General features: G+C 41.1%; 1 protein-coding gene across 2 annotated transcripts in view; it reads right to left on the bottom strand.

The window, feature by feature from the left end:
- hsf2 (heat shock transcription factor 2) overlaps nucleotides 1–20,071 on the bottom strand; it is a 58,059-nt gene that overhangs the window by 14,827 nt on the left and 23,161 nt on the right. Inside the window, exons 2-9 of one of the 2 annotated variants that reach the window (XM_084314496.1) lie at nucleotides 19,763–19,871; nucleotides 11,905–12,032; nucleotides 10,906–11,030; nucleotides 5,259–5,334; nucleotides 3,815–3,876; nucleotides 2,629–2,692; nucleotides 1,517–1,650; nucleotides 223–498 (exon numbers count right to left, since the gene is read on the bottom strand). In XM_084314496.1, coding sequence (XP_084170622.1) covers nucleotides 223–498; nucleotides 1,517–1,650; nucleotides 2,629–2,692; nucleotides 3,815–3,876; nucleotides 5,259–5,334; nucleotides 10,906–11,030; nucleotides 11,905–12,032; nucleotides 19,763–19,871 — 974 coding nt within the window. The remainder of the gene's footprint in view (nucleotides 1–222; nucleotides 499–1,516; nucleotides 1,651–2,628; nucleotides 2,693–3,814; nucleotides 3,877–5,258; nucleotides 5,335–10,905; nucleotides 11,031–11,904; nucleotides 12,033–19,762; nucleotides 19,872–20,071) is intronic. The other variant, XM_084314497.1, reaches the window with a different exon arrangement.

Below are 20,071 nucleotides of genomic sequence, written 5' to 3'. Positions count from 1 at the left end.
TTGTTTACATCAGGGTCCCCCATTGAAAATGTAAAAAAAGGTTCTACAGACACGCCCCCTGATGAGAGCCTCTTATAATTAACAAATATGCCTAATTGATATTAGAAGTGTGTGTTCCTTATGCTTTCAGCTAATACATTTAAGGATCCAAACCATGAGATTTGTGATCCGTTGTTGCTCCCCTATATAGCACAAAGGCAAATATATGAATACCAAACTTACTTCCCCAACAGGCTAATGTTCTGTGAGATGGCTCCGCTCTCGTTGAGTATGGAATCCATCATGTTAACGGGGTCTTCTAAACTCAGTCCTGAGGGCTTGTTGAGCTGCAGGGCGTTACTGGTTATACTACCGTTTAAACAAGCACCCCTCTGGATCTCCTCCAGTTCTGTCGATGGGGCGGGGTATGTTTGTTTCACGTCATCTGTGCCAGTGATCTCTGTCTCAGACGGTAGGACCGTGCAGCTGTCCAGCTCCACCTCCACTATCTCCACATCACTAAGAAAGGAGGAGAAGGAGAAGATTTTTTATGTATTTATAAAAATGTTATCAGGGACAGTGCACAATAATCAACATCAGTATGTATCACAATGTAACATCAATGTAACTGTGCCAGGGTTAGCTGTAGGAGCTAATTGGAGCCTGTAGTCCCTGAGCAAGAGAACAATTGTGAGGTAGGCCTACATTAAAGATAATTTCTACAAAGCATAATATAGCAAAAATGCAATACACAATACATTACATACCATTAACCTCTTAAGCCCTAGCCATATTTTCCAAAAAATTCACCTAAAAGTACATACCCAAGTAAATGGAAGATTGCTCCACTTCTACAAGGACCATTTGCATGTTCTTGCAAATGCTTGAGTAAATTGTAATGAACCAAGTCAAGAGTTTTATTTGTCACGGCATACGGGGGTCACCAAAGGCCTTAACCAAAGGAGATTATAAATAATTGTTTCCCCATCTTTGACGGTGAATAACACCATTCTAACATTGACCAAAAGTGAAGAATTCAAGTGTACAAAAAATCTAGGCAAATTAACAAAGGGCAGATAATTTACAGGGTTTTTTGTAGATACAGTACTGAATTTTGACATCCGGACACATGCAATGTGAACTATGTATATAGAATATAGAATATCAGGCCTATAAATTACCTTATTATGGCCAAGTCATACATCTATGGATCGGGCCAAATCTCCCCTATCCAATGGCAGAGTTAAATCTGAATTTAGTATCACCAGGCGCCCGTTACAGGGCAGCTAAGACCGTGAATTAAATCTACTGTAAGTACAGTTACTTTTGTATAATGCCCATAGCTCTATGTTCACAGAAAGGTAAAGAAACAATATAATTTATGTTGTATTTTATGGCAATAACGTTGAGGTTTGTTCGACCCGTGAGATAAACACAAAAATCACAATATTTGGAAGAGAAAAATTGTTGGACTTCTGTTGTCGGTGGCTGGTGTGAGCTGGGTAGTGTAGTTTTATGAAATTTCAACTATTTTTACCCTTGTTCCAGGACTCTTGAGGGACTCTCTGTGAACTCACTGAGGACCTCAGTGTCCTCGTCCGTCACGTCACAGATGATGACTTCATCCGATATATCCGAGCTCTTCATGCTGCTCAGACTGTTGACAGACGACTAGGAGAAGAGGAGATACATTTTTAGAACAAATTCCCTTCAGAGAATACAAATATAAATAAGTGCAAAAAGATATCCCAAATAGATATTTGAGAAAACACTGCAGACACAACATACAGAATCAAACGAAAAAAGAAGATAAATACAGAAGTTCTATCTTAAAGGTGGATTTTGTACTTTGGGGGAAAGATTTGACAGTATATTTTCATAACTGAATTAACAAATTGCCCTCAGGGGAACATTGAATGCCTGTAACACCATTTAAGATAAGATAAGATATTCCTTTATTGATCCCCTTGGGAAAATTCAGGCATCATAGCAGCATGGGAAATAGTAGAATAGGTAATAGTACGGTAGAAAAGTAAAAAATAGGGAGGGGAGTGGAGCTGTATGCCTCCTTGACATTAGCATACAGCAGGTCCAGTGTTTTGTCTCTCCTGGTTTTGCAGGTGACAGACTGGGTAAATTTGTCAGGGTCGTAATTAGTCTGACTTAGTTTAAGTCCCCATTGATCAAAATAAATGCATCCGGGTGTTTCGTCTGAAGTCACACGACTGAAGTGGATGACGTCACTCGCCTGCGCTCGGTGGAATGTAAACATGTCAACATGTGTTGGCTCTTGCGGTAGATAGTATGGCCTCAGACTGAGTGCCAATCGTTTTATGTCGGGGAACAGATGCGTTCCTTAACTGTGATGTGCCCAGGGTGGCACCAGCTGGAATTAACAAAGACAACAACAAGCCCTCCGCCCCTCCTCTTGCCGCTTTGTTTACCCCTGTCGGCGTGCAGCACCGTGAAGCCCTCCTGTTCAATGGTACTGTCCGGGATGTTCTGAAGCACAGTAGGCTAGCCTCCTTATACTCTTGTAACTTGGTTGTTCACCAGGGCTGAGGACAGCACTAGTATGTAAACATATGTAATTAGTTCATAGGTATTACTATGTATTATAAAGTAACTGATGGAATACATTGTTCAAACCTTGTCCTTGTAGATCTGATGGATGTATTTGGGCTTCTTTCCATTACTGTTCATAAGGATTGGCCTCAAAATAAAAAGAGAGAGACACAGCACAATGACAACACTGTACAGTCCTATATAGACTATATTAGAGATACATGGATACAATAGATAGATAGATAGATAGATAGATAGATAGATAGATAGATAGATAGATAGATATAGACCGAAAGTGAAATTTAAACGACAAATGAACCATGCCGAGCTCTAAATGTATTCAGCTTGTAGACTATAGAATAGAAAACTGTAAATAAAGATATGTAAATAAAAGCAATCCGTTTATAATAAGTTTGTATGTGTTTAATCAGGGTGTCTACAGGTATCATGAAGTTCAATTTAGGACTAAACCCTCTGAGGTCAGAGCTCCCGTAGGCGGGTTTACACCTGTGAAAACGGCCTCATCTCAGCGGAGAGAATTTTTCAGAAATGCCGAAAATGTTGCGCGATTGGCTTATTTGCTAAATAAAATGAGAGCTAGCATGGAGGGGGGTGGTTCTGGGATGCTAGAACTATCTGTCAAGAACAGTGAAGGGAGGTGCCCACTTGACAACCCTGGTGATATGCTGGCTCTCACTGCCTATCTATCTACACGTTGAGATGTAGTGGCCATTAGGGGCCATGTGGTAGAGTATGTAGCATCTACATTGTCAATACCTGAAGCTCATATCAAAGGGGCACGGGTCTGTTGAGGTTGGCAATACTGTTTGGGGGCCATTGTGGGCCACATAATACAGTTGTAATGTTTAATTCCAAATATTTATAGGCAAGTAAAGAATATTTTTGGCATTGGGTTTCTTCATTGAGTGCTTATCATTATCACAAGTATCTTGTGTTTAATTGTAAACATTTTCTACATTAATAATAACAAGCACATATTCACTCAAATCTTCTCGCATAATTTGATATATTTATTGAAATATATGAGGGAATCGCAGTTTTGGATTTGTCACACTATAACATGCAGTTCAATGAGATTAACATCAACTGGATTACATAACTCGTGATTTCACATACGTGAGCCGATGTGATATATACTGATATTGAGAAAAGGTCCTTATAATTATTGTGATATTGATTTCATCCTTATCGCCCAGCTCTATTATGGTGCATTGGATAAAAGCATCCATCAGAAGGCATATAATCTTACCTTGTGCGTTTTAAATTCAGAATGCGGTTGTTCTGAACCAATGTAACGATGAAATGTATCAACTGCAAAAAAAGAAAAATAATAAAGATGGCATTAGAATCAACATTTAAATGTCAAAATCAATAAAATGTTATTTATTTTTAATATAGAATCAACAACATGCGTCCAAGGGTTGATACCTAACAAGTATCATTGTCACAACTATCCCATGAGGAAATCAATACACCATAAAATATACCAAATATGTAGGGGCTGTTTTTTCTTCGAAGCTTCAGTAGCAATTAGATTAGATTCAAATGTATTATCAAATGTCATTATACAGCACAAGTACAGTATAACAAAAATAAGTTTAGCATGCAACCAGAGTGCAAATGTAACCGTAAAGTGCAATAGCAATATACAATGTAACAGGTAATTAAACTGGATATAAAATATATAAATGACTCAGATGTATGTACTGTGTTACATTATCATTATGTACAGCGATACAGGTATAAAGACACTGTGGTATACTGATTGCGATGTATTTTTTTGACGTTCACAGAAAGGTAAAGAAGCAATATACATTGTATTTTATGGCAATAACGTTCAGGTTTGTTTGACCCGTGAGATATAATCACGTCAACTCTATTTATTTTTCACTTCAGCCGGCGGCAGCTTTGACGGCGGCTGGTGTGAGCTGGGTAGTGTAGTTTTATGGATTTTAGACGTCCATCGAAAGCCCTGGGTCTCCTCTTTCTTAGGACTACAACGATTTCATGACAGCGTAATTTCCTCGCGTCTAAATCATCCGGGTTCCGATGCAATGCGCAGAGATTTTTATAAGATCATACTTCGCTAATAACACTTAAAATCATTGGTAAACAAACGTAGTGCTAAAATTTGTACCTCTACTACATAAGACTTCAGGCTATGGACCCAGTGTTTTCCAGCTTATACAATTTTTTTTTTAGATATTTTTTGGGATAACTTCAGAATGTTATCTTTCAAACGAGACCAGGCTTATGCATGTGCTATAAGTATAAAGATACGCTTTTCAAACAAAGTATGCAGTCCTCAAGTTCAAGTAAAGAAAAAAGGTTCAATGTTCAATGTTAGCTTGCTAGCTAACGTTACCAATGTTGTGTAACATTGCTAACATATGCTGCTAACATTAGCTGCTAACATTAGCTTGCTAGCTACTTTCCTGTTTTTACAGGAAACGCAAAAATATGTAGAATCAAATAGCATTCTGCTAGCCATTTCATGGGGAATTTAAGGTAAAGGTTAGGTTAATAAACAACTTTTTTGGTGAAAATTATGACATGTGTTGGCATTGCAGCTTGGCCAGCAAGTAGACCGGGTCCCGGGGGAGTGGGTCAGAATCAGAAGCAATTTGGGGTCCGTGTGTAAATTTGCAGGGTCTTTGAGATGAAAAGGTTTGAAAACCACAGGGACAGTGTACCTTCTTGATGAGTTGCTGCTGTTGGGCGTGTTTCTGTCTTAGATCGGCTATGTCCCTCCAGAGTGCTTCATTCTCCCTGTGAAACAACAAAGACAATATCAGTAAGAATGCTCTTCCTGTGCCCCAGGACAGTTCAGTCAGTATGTTCTTCCTGTGCCCTGGGACAGTTCAGTCAGTATGTTCTTCCTGTGCCCCAGGACAGTTCAGTCAGTATGTTCTTCCTGTGCCTCAGGACAGTTCAGTCAGTATGTTCTTCCTGTGCCCCAGGACAGTTCAGTCAGTATGTTCTTCCTGTGCCCCAGGACAGTTCAGTCAGTATGTTCTTCCTGTGCCTCAGGACAGTTCAGTCAGTATGTTCTTCCTGTGCCTCAGGACAGTTCAGTCAGTATGTTCTTCCTGTGCCCCAGGACAGTTCAGTCAGTATGTTCTTCCTGTGCCCCAGGACAGTTCAGTCAGGATGTTCTTCCTGTGCCTCAGGACAGTTCAGTCAGTATGTTCTTCCTGTGCCTCAGGACAGTTCAGTCAGTATGTTCTTACTGTGCCCCAGGACAGTTCAGTCAGTATGTTCTTCCTGTGCCCCAGGACAGTTCAGTCAGTATGTTCTTCCTGTGCCTCAGGACAGTTCAGTCAGTATGTTCTTCCTGTGCCTCAGGACAGTTCAGTCAGTATGTTCTTCCTGTGCCCCAGGACAGTTAAGTCAGTATGTTCTTCCTGTGCCCCAGGACAGTTCAGTCAGTATGTTCTTCCTGTGCCTCAGGACAGTTCAGTCAGTATGTTCTTCCTGTGCCTCAGGACAGTTCAGTCAGTATGTTCTTCCTGTGCCACAGGACAGTTCAGTCAGTATGTTCTTCCTGTGCTCCAGGACAGTTCAATCAGTATGTTCTTCCTGTGCCTCAGGACAGTTCAGTCAGTATGTTCTTCCTGTGCCTCAGGACAGTTCAGTCAGTATGTTCTTCCTGTGCCCCAGGACAGTTCAGTCAGTATGTTCTTCCTGTGCCTCAGGACAGTTCAGTCAGTATGTTCTTCCTGTGCCCCAGGACAGTTCAGTCAGTATGTTCTTCCTGTGCCTCAGGACAGTTCAGTCAGTATGTTCTTCCTGTGCCTCAGGACAGTTCAGTCAGTATGTTCTTACTGTGCCCCAGGACAGTTCAGTCAGTACGTTCTTCCTGTGCCCCAGGACAGTTCAGTCAGTATGTTCTTCTGGTGTTCTGGGACAGAATTAGTTGGCCGGTAAAATGTTTGTGAGCTCTTACACCCAAATAAGGTTTACATTTTGGTGCAGACCCGTTTGCGATAACTAAAATAGAAACCATGGGTGTGAGAAAATGTTATGGCTCCATAAAGTGCAGTGTCTGAGCGTTGTGCTCATGGCCCATATATAAAGCATAGTAATTTAACCCGTTAAGCCCGAGCGGTCTGGTACGAGATTCATATCGCGCCAGGAATCGATCAATACAGAACGTATTAATTAATGTTGCGTTTATTTTTCAAATGTAGCCTTAGAGTAAAGACCCTAACCCAATCAAAACCCAGTCAATGTGTATATTTTCAGCACTACGTTTGTTTACCAATGATTTTAAGTGTCATTAGTGAAATATGAGCTTATAGAAATCTCTGCGCTTTGCATCGGAAAGCAGAGGATTTAGGTGGAAGTAAAGCAAGCTGTCATACGTGTGTGTAGAGTTATGAACGGGAAGACCCAGGGCTTTAGATCATATCTCACAGGTGGAACAAACCTGAACGTTATTGCCATAAAATAGAAGAACATTCGTTTCTTTACCTTTCTGTGAACATCTAGCAAAAAATATATAAATGCGTTGCAATCTGATGAAAATGGCGGAGAAAATTACAATATAAAAAAGTACCTGTACTTACAGTAGATTTCATTCACAGTTTTTGCTGCCCTGTCAGGGGCGCCTGGTGGTGCTAAATCCAGATTGAACTCTGCCATTGGAAAGGGGAGATTTGGCCCGATCCATAGATGTGTGACATGGCCATAATAAGTCATTTATAGGCCTGATATTCTATATTCATATTTCAAATTGCATGTGTCCAGATGGCAAAATTCAGTACTGTATACAAAAACCCCTGTAAATCATCTGCCCTTCACGTCTGGTCAATGTTAGCATGGTGTTATTCACCGTCAAAGATGAACAAATTTAATTAAATTACATTTATATTCTCCTTTGGTTCATTACAATTTACTCAACCCTAGTAACAGACACAATATTTCTGACACTGGGAATACATTCCCTGTGATCCATAGATGTCCCTGGATACCAAGAACATGCAAATGGACCTTGTAGAAGTGGAGCAATCTTCCATTTACTTAGGTATGTATTTTTAGACGAATTTTCAGAAAATATGGCTAGGGCTTAAGAGGTTCAATTATACAAGGATGTGCTCCTACCTTTTGAAGGCTCTATGTATACGGTTGTGCACCTACTTGTTGAAGGCTCTACTGCAGTCGCGGTAGATCGCGCGCTGGTTTCAAGTAGACTTCGAGATTATTTTGGAAAATAATTTAATTTGATTTGATTTGGAGGGGAGGACAACACACGTTCGAGCAGTCCTGTGTATAACAGGCAGTCGGCAGCCTGAGCCAATCGATACCGTCTACATTCCGTACATTCCGGACAGCGAGCTTCACCCATAGGGATGCAAATTGATGCCTTTGTTTTCATGGAGTGGCATGAGTGGGGGTCGGGCCCATCACCTGGCAGGTACAGTATAAACATGGCTCTGAGACCAGCCTTGAGTCACTCGAAACTGCAAGATGAATGGAACACCACCAGCTAAAAAGAGGTTCATTCAGAGGACGCTACTTTTCAACAACGCAAGCAAGACTTCACTGCCGCCAGAGCCAGGACCCTCCGACGAGCTGCCGGCGCCGCCAGGGAGCTGCTCCAACGCCGCCTCCGACGAGCTGCCGGATAGCACCAGCGTCAGTGCCGCAAGCAGAACCGGAGCAGCCAAAAGACCAAAAACATATGATTTCCATGAAGAGTGGGAAGAGGCTTACTTTTTTGTTTATTTCAACGCAAAATCAGTCTGTCTGATTTGCAAACAAACCGTGGCTGTGCCGAAAAAGGGTAATTTGGAGCGGCATTATACAACGATGCACAAGAAACACCGCGCGCAACTTTCCTCACATGCAAGCAGAACTTCAACGTCAGGGTGAGGACACCGCACAGTTTGATTGCACATATTATGAGGAGCAAGTTCAAAGCATCTTGTCAGAGTTTGATAAGCGCTTCACAGACTTTTCAATACTTGAACCTGTTGCAAGCTACATGTGTTTTCCATTTGGAACTGTAGATGTGGATGACATCACATCCAAAGTGGCCACACTGTTTAATCTGGACAGCCATGCTGTGGAGAACGAGATCCTCACACACTTCAAACTGACATTAAGATTAAAGCCAGGGCAACACAAGGGATGAAGGCAGAGTTCTGGGAGCTACTGCTGCCTGAGAAGCCATGAACTTAACAGCATTTTTTGGATCAACCTACCTGTGTGAGTCTGCTTTCTCTCACATGAAGAGATCATCAAGTCCAAGTACAGAACCACATTGACAGATGAGCATCTTGTGGACTGCCTGAGGCTTGCAACCAGCTCCTGCAACCCAGACTTTGAAAAACTAGTTACCTCTTCCCAGTACCAGCGTTCTCACTAAGAGACATTTAATAAAAAATAAAAAAAACAAGATAAAGGAGAACTATCAGTGACTGTTGTTGACAGTATGATTGTATTCCATTTTGCAATGTGACAGCTCTGTTTACACATCATTCCTATTCCCTTTTAATTGTACATATATTTTTGTTTTGATTGTATTGTTCCACTTTTGCTTTGGCAATGTAAACACATGTTTTCTCATGCCCATTGAACTGAGTGTGTGTGTGTTGTCAGTGTGTACGCAGAGTGTGAAATAAACGTGAGAAGTTACAGTTACAGTCTTGTCATTCTTGTAATTCCTACACTACACTGTTACAATGATATATAAAATAGCATATTATATACCCATTCAATATGCACATGACAGAAAATATTATATGCCATATAATATTTTCTGTCATGTGCATATTGAATGGGTAATACTATTACTACTAATACTAGCCTTATGCACCTTATGACACTGTGAATATATTTTTCAGTTAGTTAGATAGTCAATTATATTGACCCATTTGTTTACACTGCTTGTGTTGTTTTTACTACATGTACCCCCTTCCCCCATGCTGCTATTATGCCTGAATTTCCCCAAGGGGATCAATAAAGGAATATCTTATCTTATCTTAGCCGAGAGTAGGACAAATTTGGGCTGGTAGCTCTCGGCTAGGTGGCAAATTAAAAAGTAGATCTTGGTTCAAAAAAGGTTGGGCACCCCTGCTCTACTGTATAAGGCTGTGCACCTAACTGTTGAAGGCTCTACTGTATAAGGCTGTGCACCTACCTGTTGAAGGCTCTACTGTATAAGGCTGTGCACCTACCTGTTGAAGGCTCTACTGTATAAGGCTGTGCACCTAACTGTTGAAGGCTCTACTGTATAAGGCTGTGCACCTAACTGTTGAAGGCTCTACTGTATAAGGCTGTGCACCTACCTGTTGAAGGCTCTACTGTATAAGGCTGTGCACCTACCTGTTGAAGGCTCTACTACTGTATAAGGCTGTGCACCTACCTGTTGAAGGCTCTACTGTATAAGGCTGTGCACCTACCTGTTGAAGGCTCTACTGTATAAGGCTGTGCACCTAACTGTTGAAGGCTCTACTGTATAAGGCTGTGCACCTAACTGTTGAAGGCTCTACTGTATAAGGCTGTGCACCTACCTGCTGAAGGCTCTACTGTATAAGGCTGTGCACCTACCTGCTGAAGGCTCTACTGTATAAGGCTGTGCACCTACCTGCTGAAGGCTCTACTACTGTATAAGGCTGTGCACCTACCTGTTGAAGGCTCTACTGTATAAGGCTGTGCACCTACCTGCTGAAGGCTCTACTGTATAAGGCTGTGCACCTACCTGCTGAAGGCTCTACTGTATAAGGCTGTGCACCTACCTGCTGAAGGCTCTACTGTATAAGGCTGTGCACCTACCTGCTGAAGGCTCTACTACTGTATAAGGCTGTGCACCTACCTGCTGAAGGCTCTACTGTATAAGGCTGTGCACCTACCTGCTGAAGGCTCTACCGTACGAGGCTGTGCACCTACCTGTTGAAGGCTCTACCGTACGAGGCTGTGCACCTACCTGTTGAAGGCTCTACCGTACGAGGCTGTGCACCTACCTGTTGAAGGCTCTACTGTATAAGGCTGTGCACCTACCTGTTGAAGGCTCTACTGTATAAGGCTGTGCACCTACCTGTTGAAGGCTCTACTACTGTATAAGGCTGTGCACCTACCTGTTGAAGGCTCTACTGTATAAGGCTGTGCACCTACCTGTTGAAGGCTCTACTACTGTATAAGGCTGTGCACCTACCTGTTGAAGGCTCTACTACTGTATAAGGCATTGTAATACATTGAAAACAGACGCCTGCGGTCCTAAATATGCGCTAGGTGGACGCGGGCCCTAAGGCTGTGCACCTACCTGTTGAAGGCTCTACCGTACGAGGCTGTGCACCTACCTGTTGAAGGCTCTACCGTACGAGGCTGTGCACCTACCTTTGGAGTGTGGCCATCCTAGCGTCCATGCTCTCCTGCTTGCCGTGCAGATTTTGGACATTAACCAGGATCTTGGTCAGATCTTCCTGTCTGAGCTTACTCTCCTCTGGCCGGGTATTTGAAACCTGTAGCGCATGAAGGAGAATCGTTATGAATGCATTAGTACTAGGGCTGCAACTAACGATTACTTTGTTATCAATTAATCTGTTGATTATTTTATTGATTAGTCAATTAATCTATACGATTAATTTACCAAAAAAAAAATAATAATTGATCAAATGAGCAATTGAACATTTCTACTATACTTAGGTCACATGGGTAGTTGCCACTCTGACTTCTACTGAATACCCAGAGTAGGAGATGAGCCATGAAGTTTATTTATGTCTGTAAATGCTGTGTAGTGTGGATGCCTACTGTACACAGAGAGAGAGCGAGAGAGCTCTCCAGCCCCTCCCATTCCTCACTGTTGCAGCTGGAGTGGACGTAAATGTTTTAACTCGAGTCCAATGTGAGTGAAACGCACACTGTCGAGTCCTGGCTTTAGACAGAATAACTAACAGTGGTTTAAGTTATTTATATTTTCTTGAAATAAATAAATATCAACCCGGGTTTAAGGGATTAATTAAGAATTACGGTTCTCTTATGTGCACAATTCACCAAGAAGTGGTGCTGTCGATGGGATCTAGATCAGATTTGATTAATATGGTGCGAGACGATATGGGAACAAATCTACAGTAGCTTTTTCTTTTTTAACAGTGCACACAAAGTAGATTTCATTGAGCTTTAGACAGTTTGTACAGACGGGTATGAGGAAGAGCATGGATTGTGCTGAGGAAGGACTCTACCGATCAACATCATCATAGGTAAGTAAGAACTAGGGCTGAATATTTGATGAAAGAAAATGAAAGAAATTAAAAAGATAAATAGCCACAGTATGTATATATATATATATATATATATATATATATATATATGTAAATGACCCCTGGGCACCGTTACCTTTCTCTTGATGTTCTCCAGCAGGTCATCCTGGTCGTGTTTGAAGTAGGGGTGTTGGAATTCCACCGGCCCATCTTTCTCCTGCTTCACGATACCCGTGTCGACATGCATCACCTTACGAAAGCCATCTGTAGAGGAACAGGTAGGAAACAGAACTTTATGGAAGCCATCTGTAGAGGAACAGATAGGAAACAGAACTTTACTGAAGCCATCTGTAGAGGAACAGGTAGGAAACAGAACTTTACTGACCCCATCTGTAGAAGAACAGATAGGAAACAGAACTTTACTGACCCCATCTGTAGAAGAACAGATAGGAAACAGAACTTTACTGAAGCCATCTGTAGAAGAACAGATAGGAAACAGAACTTTACTGAAGCCATCTGTAGAGGAACAGATAGGAAACATAACTTTACTGAAGCCATCTGTAGAGGAACAGATAGGAAACAGAACTTTATGGAAGCCATCTGTAGAGGAACAGATAGGAAACAGAACTTTATGGAAGCCATCTGTAGAGGAACAGATAGGAAACAGAACTTTATGGAAGCCATCTGTAGAGGAACAGATAGGAAACAGAACTTTATGGAAGCCATCTGTAGAGGAACAGATAGGAAACAGAACACACCAACCAGAGTGGGAGAGGTAAATTTACTCTCAGTGCACCGCAATAGAGGCCTTTCACTGAATGTTTAGAATGCCCATTTGTCCTCCATGTTGGAAGAAACTGTTGTGATGTGCAAAACAACTATTGCTATAGTTGATATATATGAAATATATCAACAAAACTTTTATAATTTTATGTCTTATTACTGGATTGTGTAAACAGGTTACACTGGAACAATAATACCATGCTGTTCCAGTGTTTTGCCTACTCTACCACTGCACAGAAATTAGTCAATTTCTTTTGAAAGTCGTTGCCAATGGGTACAACAGGGTTTTCGTTGTCCGGTAATTAAATTTTTTTTACCGGGAAAATCTGTTGAAGTCCGACATATTTAAATCTCTCCTGTCATAATGTCCTGTGAAAATAATTCCCTCTAAGCACAACGGTCTTCATTAGATAAACCAATAGATACAAACATTGTGTAGGACAAAATAAATATGGGCTGTTTTAAATTGTGTGAATAGTTGTTGTGAGTACTCGCACTATGTTTCAATATAATCCGTTTTACCATTCATTCATTATAAACACAGACGTAAGGTGTCCACCACGCTCAGAACGTCAAATTCTATCAACACTTTTTTTTAAGCTCCGGCCAAAATGCGGAGGGGGATCCCAATGATATATCAATAAAAACGTACCGTCAGTTCATGTCCAAGGGATTATGTTCACGCGCACAGCAAGTATCACCAGTTCCTGGCATTTTTAACCAGTGGAGAAAGGTAAGAGAGATTTCCCTATCGTTTATCTTATATGAATTATTCAACCTACGTTAATAAAACATACCTGGTGATCAACTACAGTTTGCTGTGAACATTATGATATGTGTGTAGTGTTCTGATACGAGTATTGGTGAAGCGATGTCGAGATTCATTTGGGGTGTGACAGCTGCTGCAGCGCGACCTGTGGTTTGCTGATCAGAATGGTGGGCAGGAGCTGCAGCTGGATTAGCGTATCGCTGCGTTGGGAGGCGGAGATAGTCATTGGATTCGGCAAATCACGCAACGTTTAGATTTCAGTGAACCCCACACAATAATGTTGCCGTCTCTCTCTCTTTAGTCAGTAGTGCCACATTTCTCAGTTCAGCTTGATATAATTAATACAAATGTCCAATATAATGGAATTCGTTAGCTCATAAAACAGACTGCTGTTTAACACTTTGATTGCCAGCCGTGTTTTCCTTTTTACCCCCTTGAATGCCACAATCCGCTCCAATGTTAACGTTAATATCGCCTAATCTATGTTTTAAATTATGGCTATGTGTCTAATCTGCCCGTCGCTTATCAAAGACTCATTTTCCAGTCAACATTGTCAAAGCAGATTGTATTTTTATCGCTTCATTTCAGTTTGATAGCATTTTGAAAATCACTCGTTTTCGCGAGGAAAAAAAAACACATTCTATGATAATCGTCTTTTACTGGAATATTCCAGAACGTTGTCATTTGTCGGCCTATTTATGAATCGTTTTCAAATAAACGCTAGATGATCGATAGTATATGTGTGCGCACGCACGCTCGTGCCACGTGCTGATAATCGCTGCTCTTATTTCCCGATGGCTTTTACAGTCAAAACAGCTATATCACATATAGGAGAAACGCTTATATATCCGTGAAAACGAGTCTGATTATCCTAAGACTGATAACATAGATTCCTTACCTGAGGTCAGATGGTATCCAAATGGTTTATTCCAATTTCCGATCGCCATTCGAAAAAATCGATAATTGTATTGATCCACGGTGTGTACAGTAGAACACATATTCGCCGTGGCACCAAGGCTCCAGAATGAACTCTGGTAGACCCCGGTTACATCAGTGAGAAGTAAAATGTGGAGTCAGAAATCCGTTCTCCCATTCACTTTCATTGAGTCCAATCCAAAAGGGTGATTTACCATCTGGGGGGCGCTTTTTTCACATCTGAGCGCCGGCGGTGCCTGGATCTCCAACGGTAGGCTCGCTTGATGCATTATGATTTCAGAACGCTAATAATATTAAAAAAAAATAAACAAAAAAAAACTCGTGACGTGGCATTCAGCGGTCGGGGGGTAAACCCGAGAAAAGCCATGAGTGGCATACAAAGTGTTAACTGCCCACAAAAGGAAATTCGCCTATTTGATTTCAAGTCAGCAGCAGCACGTGAGTCTATCGACAGGACTTATTTTATTTGAAATATAATGTATACGCAAAAGTAGCCTAGTTTTAAGTTAAAATATTATAAATCTACATGCCTTGAGGATGTCATTCTTTATATAGCCTGCCTATCAATTGTTTTTAAGCTCAATAAACTCTGACCGGAATTTCTCCCATTTGTCCGGGAGATTGAAATCTTGCAGGACACGGAGACCGGCACCAATATTTTCTAACGGAAACCCTGGGGTACAAGCAGCCATGCTAGAAGAAAAGGAACAACACACACATTCTGTGCAAGGTCTGTATTCAGGAAAATGGTTTTCATTGACACTTTCTATTAATGTGTGTCTATAATGCATTAGGCTATAATCACACATTACAATTCAACCATAGCTAGGTTTAATGTCCTACAATGTCCCACACTTTAGAAACTTGGACTCATATTATATCATATGTAAGATATAAGATATATATATATTTAATGATTATAATTAGGGATGCTCGATATTGGCTTTTTTACCGATATTCCGATATTGTCCAACTCTTAATTTCCGATACCGATATCAACCGATATCAACCGATACCGATATATGCAGGGTTTCCCCGTCCAAAAAACTGAATAATTTCAGGTAACTAATCATTTCACTGGATATATATATATATAACAAATATTGTTATTGTTTTTTATTTTTTTTAAACCGATACCGATATTTTCCGATATCACATTTTACTGCCGATATCGGCCGATAATATCGGTCGGCCGATAATATCGGACATCCCTAATTATAATGTTCATACATGAATTCATTCAATTTGTATTTAATCATGAAGGATTTCGAAGGATCATTGAGAAATCAAAATTCGACCAAAAATAGCAATTAATAATAACACATTCTGCTGAAGAAGTGAAAAGGATGAATGTGTGGTTTTTTTTTTATTATTATTATTGTAGCAAAAGTATATACATAAATGTGATGCTGTTTCCAAATAATTTGATTGTCTCTATGGTTGTTTCGTTGCTCTCCTGCGGCTATTGATAATGAATTCAAACCCCAACTGAGGCACACTAAAGAAGGCCGGATGGCTGAAAGCGTTTTGTGCGTTATACAACTTGTGCATATAAAAATAAAAACAACGATTTTCCCAGAGTGCGGTCCCTATTCCATTTTTTGCAACTTAATTAATGTTGGACTACGCACCTGTCTGAGTGCAGTGGTTACCCCTTTTTCTACTTAAAACCCCAACCATATCCCATTAATTTCCTATGAGAGAGCCTGAAGCAAATGTTGCTGTCAAGCTTCTCCTACTCTGCCCGCTCAGACCGTGATTCAAACAGCGACGGCAACTAGTGGTCTGCAAGGGCCTTGAAATGAAGCCCGTACCCAGCCCGAGCCCGTGAACTTCAGGCCCTGCCCGAAAATAAGCCCGACTGTAAATAATATTTTAGGCCCTAGCCCGCGTGAAAACCCGATTTCTTTTTTATTATTTATTATTATTATTTTTTTTTTTTTTTTTTAAATATTCGAAACACGGTTTTATATGAACTTAATAAATAAACAAAAACGAAAATGTTCAATAGGTCTACCTAAATAACAGATAGTGAAAACGAAAGAAACATTAATATATATATTATAACATATAGCCAAAAATTCTTTTATTTTTTTGTTTTAAATATTCTAAACACTGTTTATATATTAACTTAATAAATAAACAAAAACGAAAATGTCCAATAGGTCTAACTAAATAACACATTATCATGCTGAAAACTAACAACCAGTATAGCCTTTTTTCGCAAATTCTATTTCCCAGCGCGAGTCAGCCTCGTAAAACTCGTAATTTGAAGGCTATATGGAATCTTCTTTGACACACACACACACACACACGACACAATAGCCTACTCAGTCACTGTACAAACAAACAGAAAACATAAATCAGATTTCGAGCAGAGCAACATTTATATAATGAAAGCGCAACAGAACAGGGCAGCAGCGACGTCACCCCAGACACCAGCAAATAATAATAATCAAACTCACCACTTCGCTGTGTTGATGTCAGCAAGGCGTTGAACAACGTTAACAACGTTAACATCCAAGAACAAATTAAAACATTCGCCAACTGGCTATATTCCAACTTCAACCTATGCCGCTTCGGTCTGGTTAATTTGTTCATCATCCACCTGAGCCGCACGCTCCCCTCGAGTTATCATCCACCTGAGCCGCGCGCTCCCCTCGAGTTATCATCCACCTGAGCCGCGCGCTCCCCTCGAGTTATCATCCACCTGAGCCGCGCGCTCCCCTCGAGTTATCATCCACCTGAGCCGCGCGCTCCCCTCGAGTTATCATCCACCTGAGCCGCGCGCTCCCCTCGAGTTATCCCTGCAGGCTGCGGAGGGAGACATCCAAATGTTTCCAAAAATGCAACTTTCCCTTATTTTATCTGTTAACCTATACATCTTGACTCCTCAGACACGAGGCTTTCACGCTCTGATGACAGCACTACGTTACGCGAAAATGAAACAGAAACTTAAGGTTAACCTATAACCCTATGAGTATAGCGAGCGCAAAAATAAATAAAATAAAAAAAAGACGCAATAAAAAAAAAAAATTTAAAGAGGGCACTGCCCGGCCCGGCCGAGCCCGAATTATTTATTTAAAAACAAAGCCCTACCCAGCCCGAACCCGTCGGGTCGGGTAGGGCCCCGTCGGGCTTGGGCAAGGTTGCAGTGCACTAACGGCAACCCATGCTGTTCTGTGAACATGATGCGCTCCAGAATCAGAATCCCTGTATTGCATCGCGACTGTACTTGATCCGCAGTATAAAGACCATTACTTTGATGTGGGGAAAAAGCAGCACACAACATTATGTTGTACGAGCACTCAGTCTCTTTTGCCCCGACGTATACACTCTGTGCTGCGCACCCCGTCTCCATCATCAACTGGCATTTCCATCATCATTTTACGCTGCTTTTTACCCACATCATGGTCTTAATACCGCGGATCAAGTACAGTCGCGATATTGGAGGACCAATCAAGGCCACTTTCCAGAGCTGGTATAGATGGCAGGTACTTGTCTACCCCATCCACAAGCAGTGACTAATTTATTTATTATCTATTTTCAGTTATTGTGCTTTTGTGGTATAATGTCTGGTGGAAAGGACAATGTTCAATAGATTAATACAACAACAAGTTGTATTAGTCAAATTTAGTCTTGTAATAACATTTTGTCATTGAAAAGCTTAAATCAAAAGGACGCAATGGTACAAATAAATGAAAAAAATGCCGGTATTCGTTTCGGTATTCGACGAAGTGTTTCCTTATTTTTGGTTTCGGCCAAGAATTTTCTTTCCGGTGCATCCTTAGTTGGGGGCACAGAAGCCAAACGCAGATTTGTAAGCCAATCATCAGAGCGAGTATGATAAGGTCTAGAGTTCCAGTCCAGTAATGAAGTGATGTAGGGTGGAAGATCATCAATAATGGCTTCATTTTTTTTTCAATCAATTGCCTGATTGCCTGTCATTATAAAATGTTAATGTTATGATATCTGGTCAGTCTGAAAATTATTTATAACATTATGAGTAGTGCTGTTAACACTTTGACTGCCGGGACACGTCTTTAGACGTCTTTGCTGGCCATGCTAAAGTTGCCGGGGGACGCTGTACAGCGTCCTTATATCAATATTTCAAAAATCTGCGATCGGATTCATAATGTCCCTCCGCTGGCCTGAGATCCACCAGCAGGACCCACTGAGCTCTCTGGCGGTTCAGGAGCGCCATCTGGTGGCCGATCGGCGCAATCGCCACACAGGATCTTGAATAGAGGTTGTCATGACGACCGTAGTACTTCCGGGCGCTCGCTATGGTTCATGGGACTCTGGCTCGTCACGCTACACGGTGATCGATTGGCAATAACTCGATAAACAACATGATTTGGACGTATATACCATTATACAAGCTGGAGATGGACCGGGTAAAAATATATCCCATAATTATAAAATTTCTACTCGACGATGATCGCCCAACGGCGCGCGGAGACTGGGGTGAGTTTTAGCGTGTAACGTTACCGTCTTAGATACTAACTGCTATTATCAACATTTGACCCACATTAGATGATTGGTATAACGCTGCCCACGGAATTATAAACGCCCCCTCGCCCATCCGGTCAACATCAGATGACGTGTAGTAACTTCTAGAAGTACGTCTAGTTGGAATTTTTTATATCGCGCTGATTGCCATCAAACTGTATTTCATCATCAATATAATGCACACGTTCTGGAGAAAGCTGCAGAAAGAGATGAAAACATACTTATACATTAGACCATACTTTACTATGAATATGTGAATGAAAAAGTTTAACGTTGCTACACAATGAACAATACATATAGGACTTTGAATGGGCCCTAATAATGGCAATGTAGCAATAGAATTTAAAAAGTTATAGCCCTGCAAAGAAGGGGACTTTCTCCATAGACAAATAGCGCTGGCAATCTATGGTATATCATTCATTTAACCCAAGGCAACCAAAGTGTTAAGGCTGGGTATCGGCACACATTTTCTGATTACATTTCAATTGACTTGGTTACTATTCAATTGAATTTGATTCAATCCAATATTGACAATCTCAGCATGAGGCAAACTTCAGAATGTTACCTTTCAAAAGAGACCAGACTCATGTCTGTGCTTTAAGTATAAAGTATAATAAATCGCAAATTACTTTGGGTACGCAATAGTCAAAAAAGGGTGCATAAGTGGTTAAAGCACATTAAAATCCATTGTGGTGGTGTAGAGCGAAAATGATGACAATTTTGATGTCCATTTATTTATGTATAAATGTCATGAGTGCTATTAATTTATTTCCTATTTGCCTGGCCCTAATAAATAGACAGAGTCGGAGAGAGAAAGAGTGGGATGGAGAGAGAGAGAGAGAAGACATGAAAGAAGAGACATAGAAAGACAGACAGACAGACAGACAGACAGACAGACAGACAGACAGACAGACAGACAGACAGACAGACATACAGACAGACAGACAGACAGACAGACAGACAGACAGACAGACAGACAGACAGATGGACGTACACATGTTGAGCTGTCTGACGAAGCTGGCCATGTTGTTGTGCTTGTAGAACTTGGGGAGGATCTCCTTGGCAAAGCGCTGCTCATCCAGAACCAGGAAGCTGTGGCCTTCCTGGAAAACAATACCAAAAGGGGTTAAAAAAAACATGACAACCAGGGGCTAGTCTCACATTGCCAGACCTACTGTATCTCTAGGGCCTGTCCTGATTGTCATTTTGTGGTCTTTTTATAATTTAAATTTTTTACGTCAACCGTTCCAATCCCTAATAGATACCAATTTCCTCTGTGGTTCGTATCCGCTTCCATTCATTT

The sequence above is a fragment of the Notolepis coatsorum genome (assembly GCF_963971535.1).
Source record: "Notolepis coatsorum genome assembly, chromosome: 5".
Lineage (NCBI taxonomy): Eukaryota > Metazoa > Chordata > Actinopteri > Aulopiformes > Paralepididae > Notolepis > Notolepis coatsorum.
This window is presented reverse-complemented; position numbering and strand designations above follow the sequence as displayed.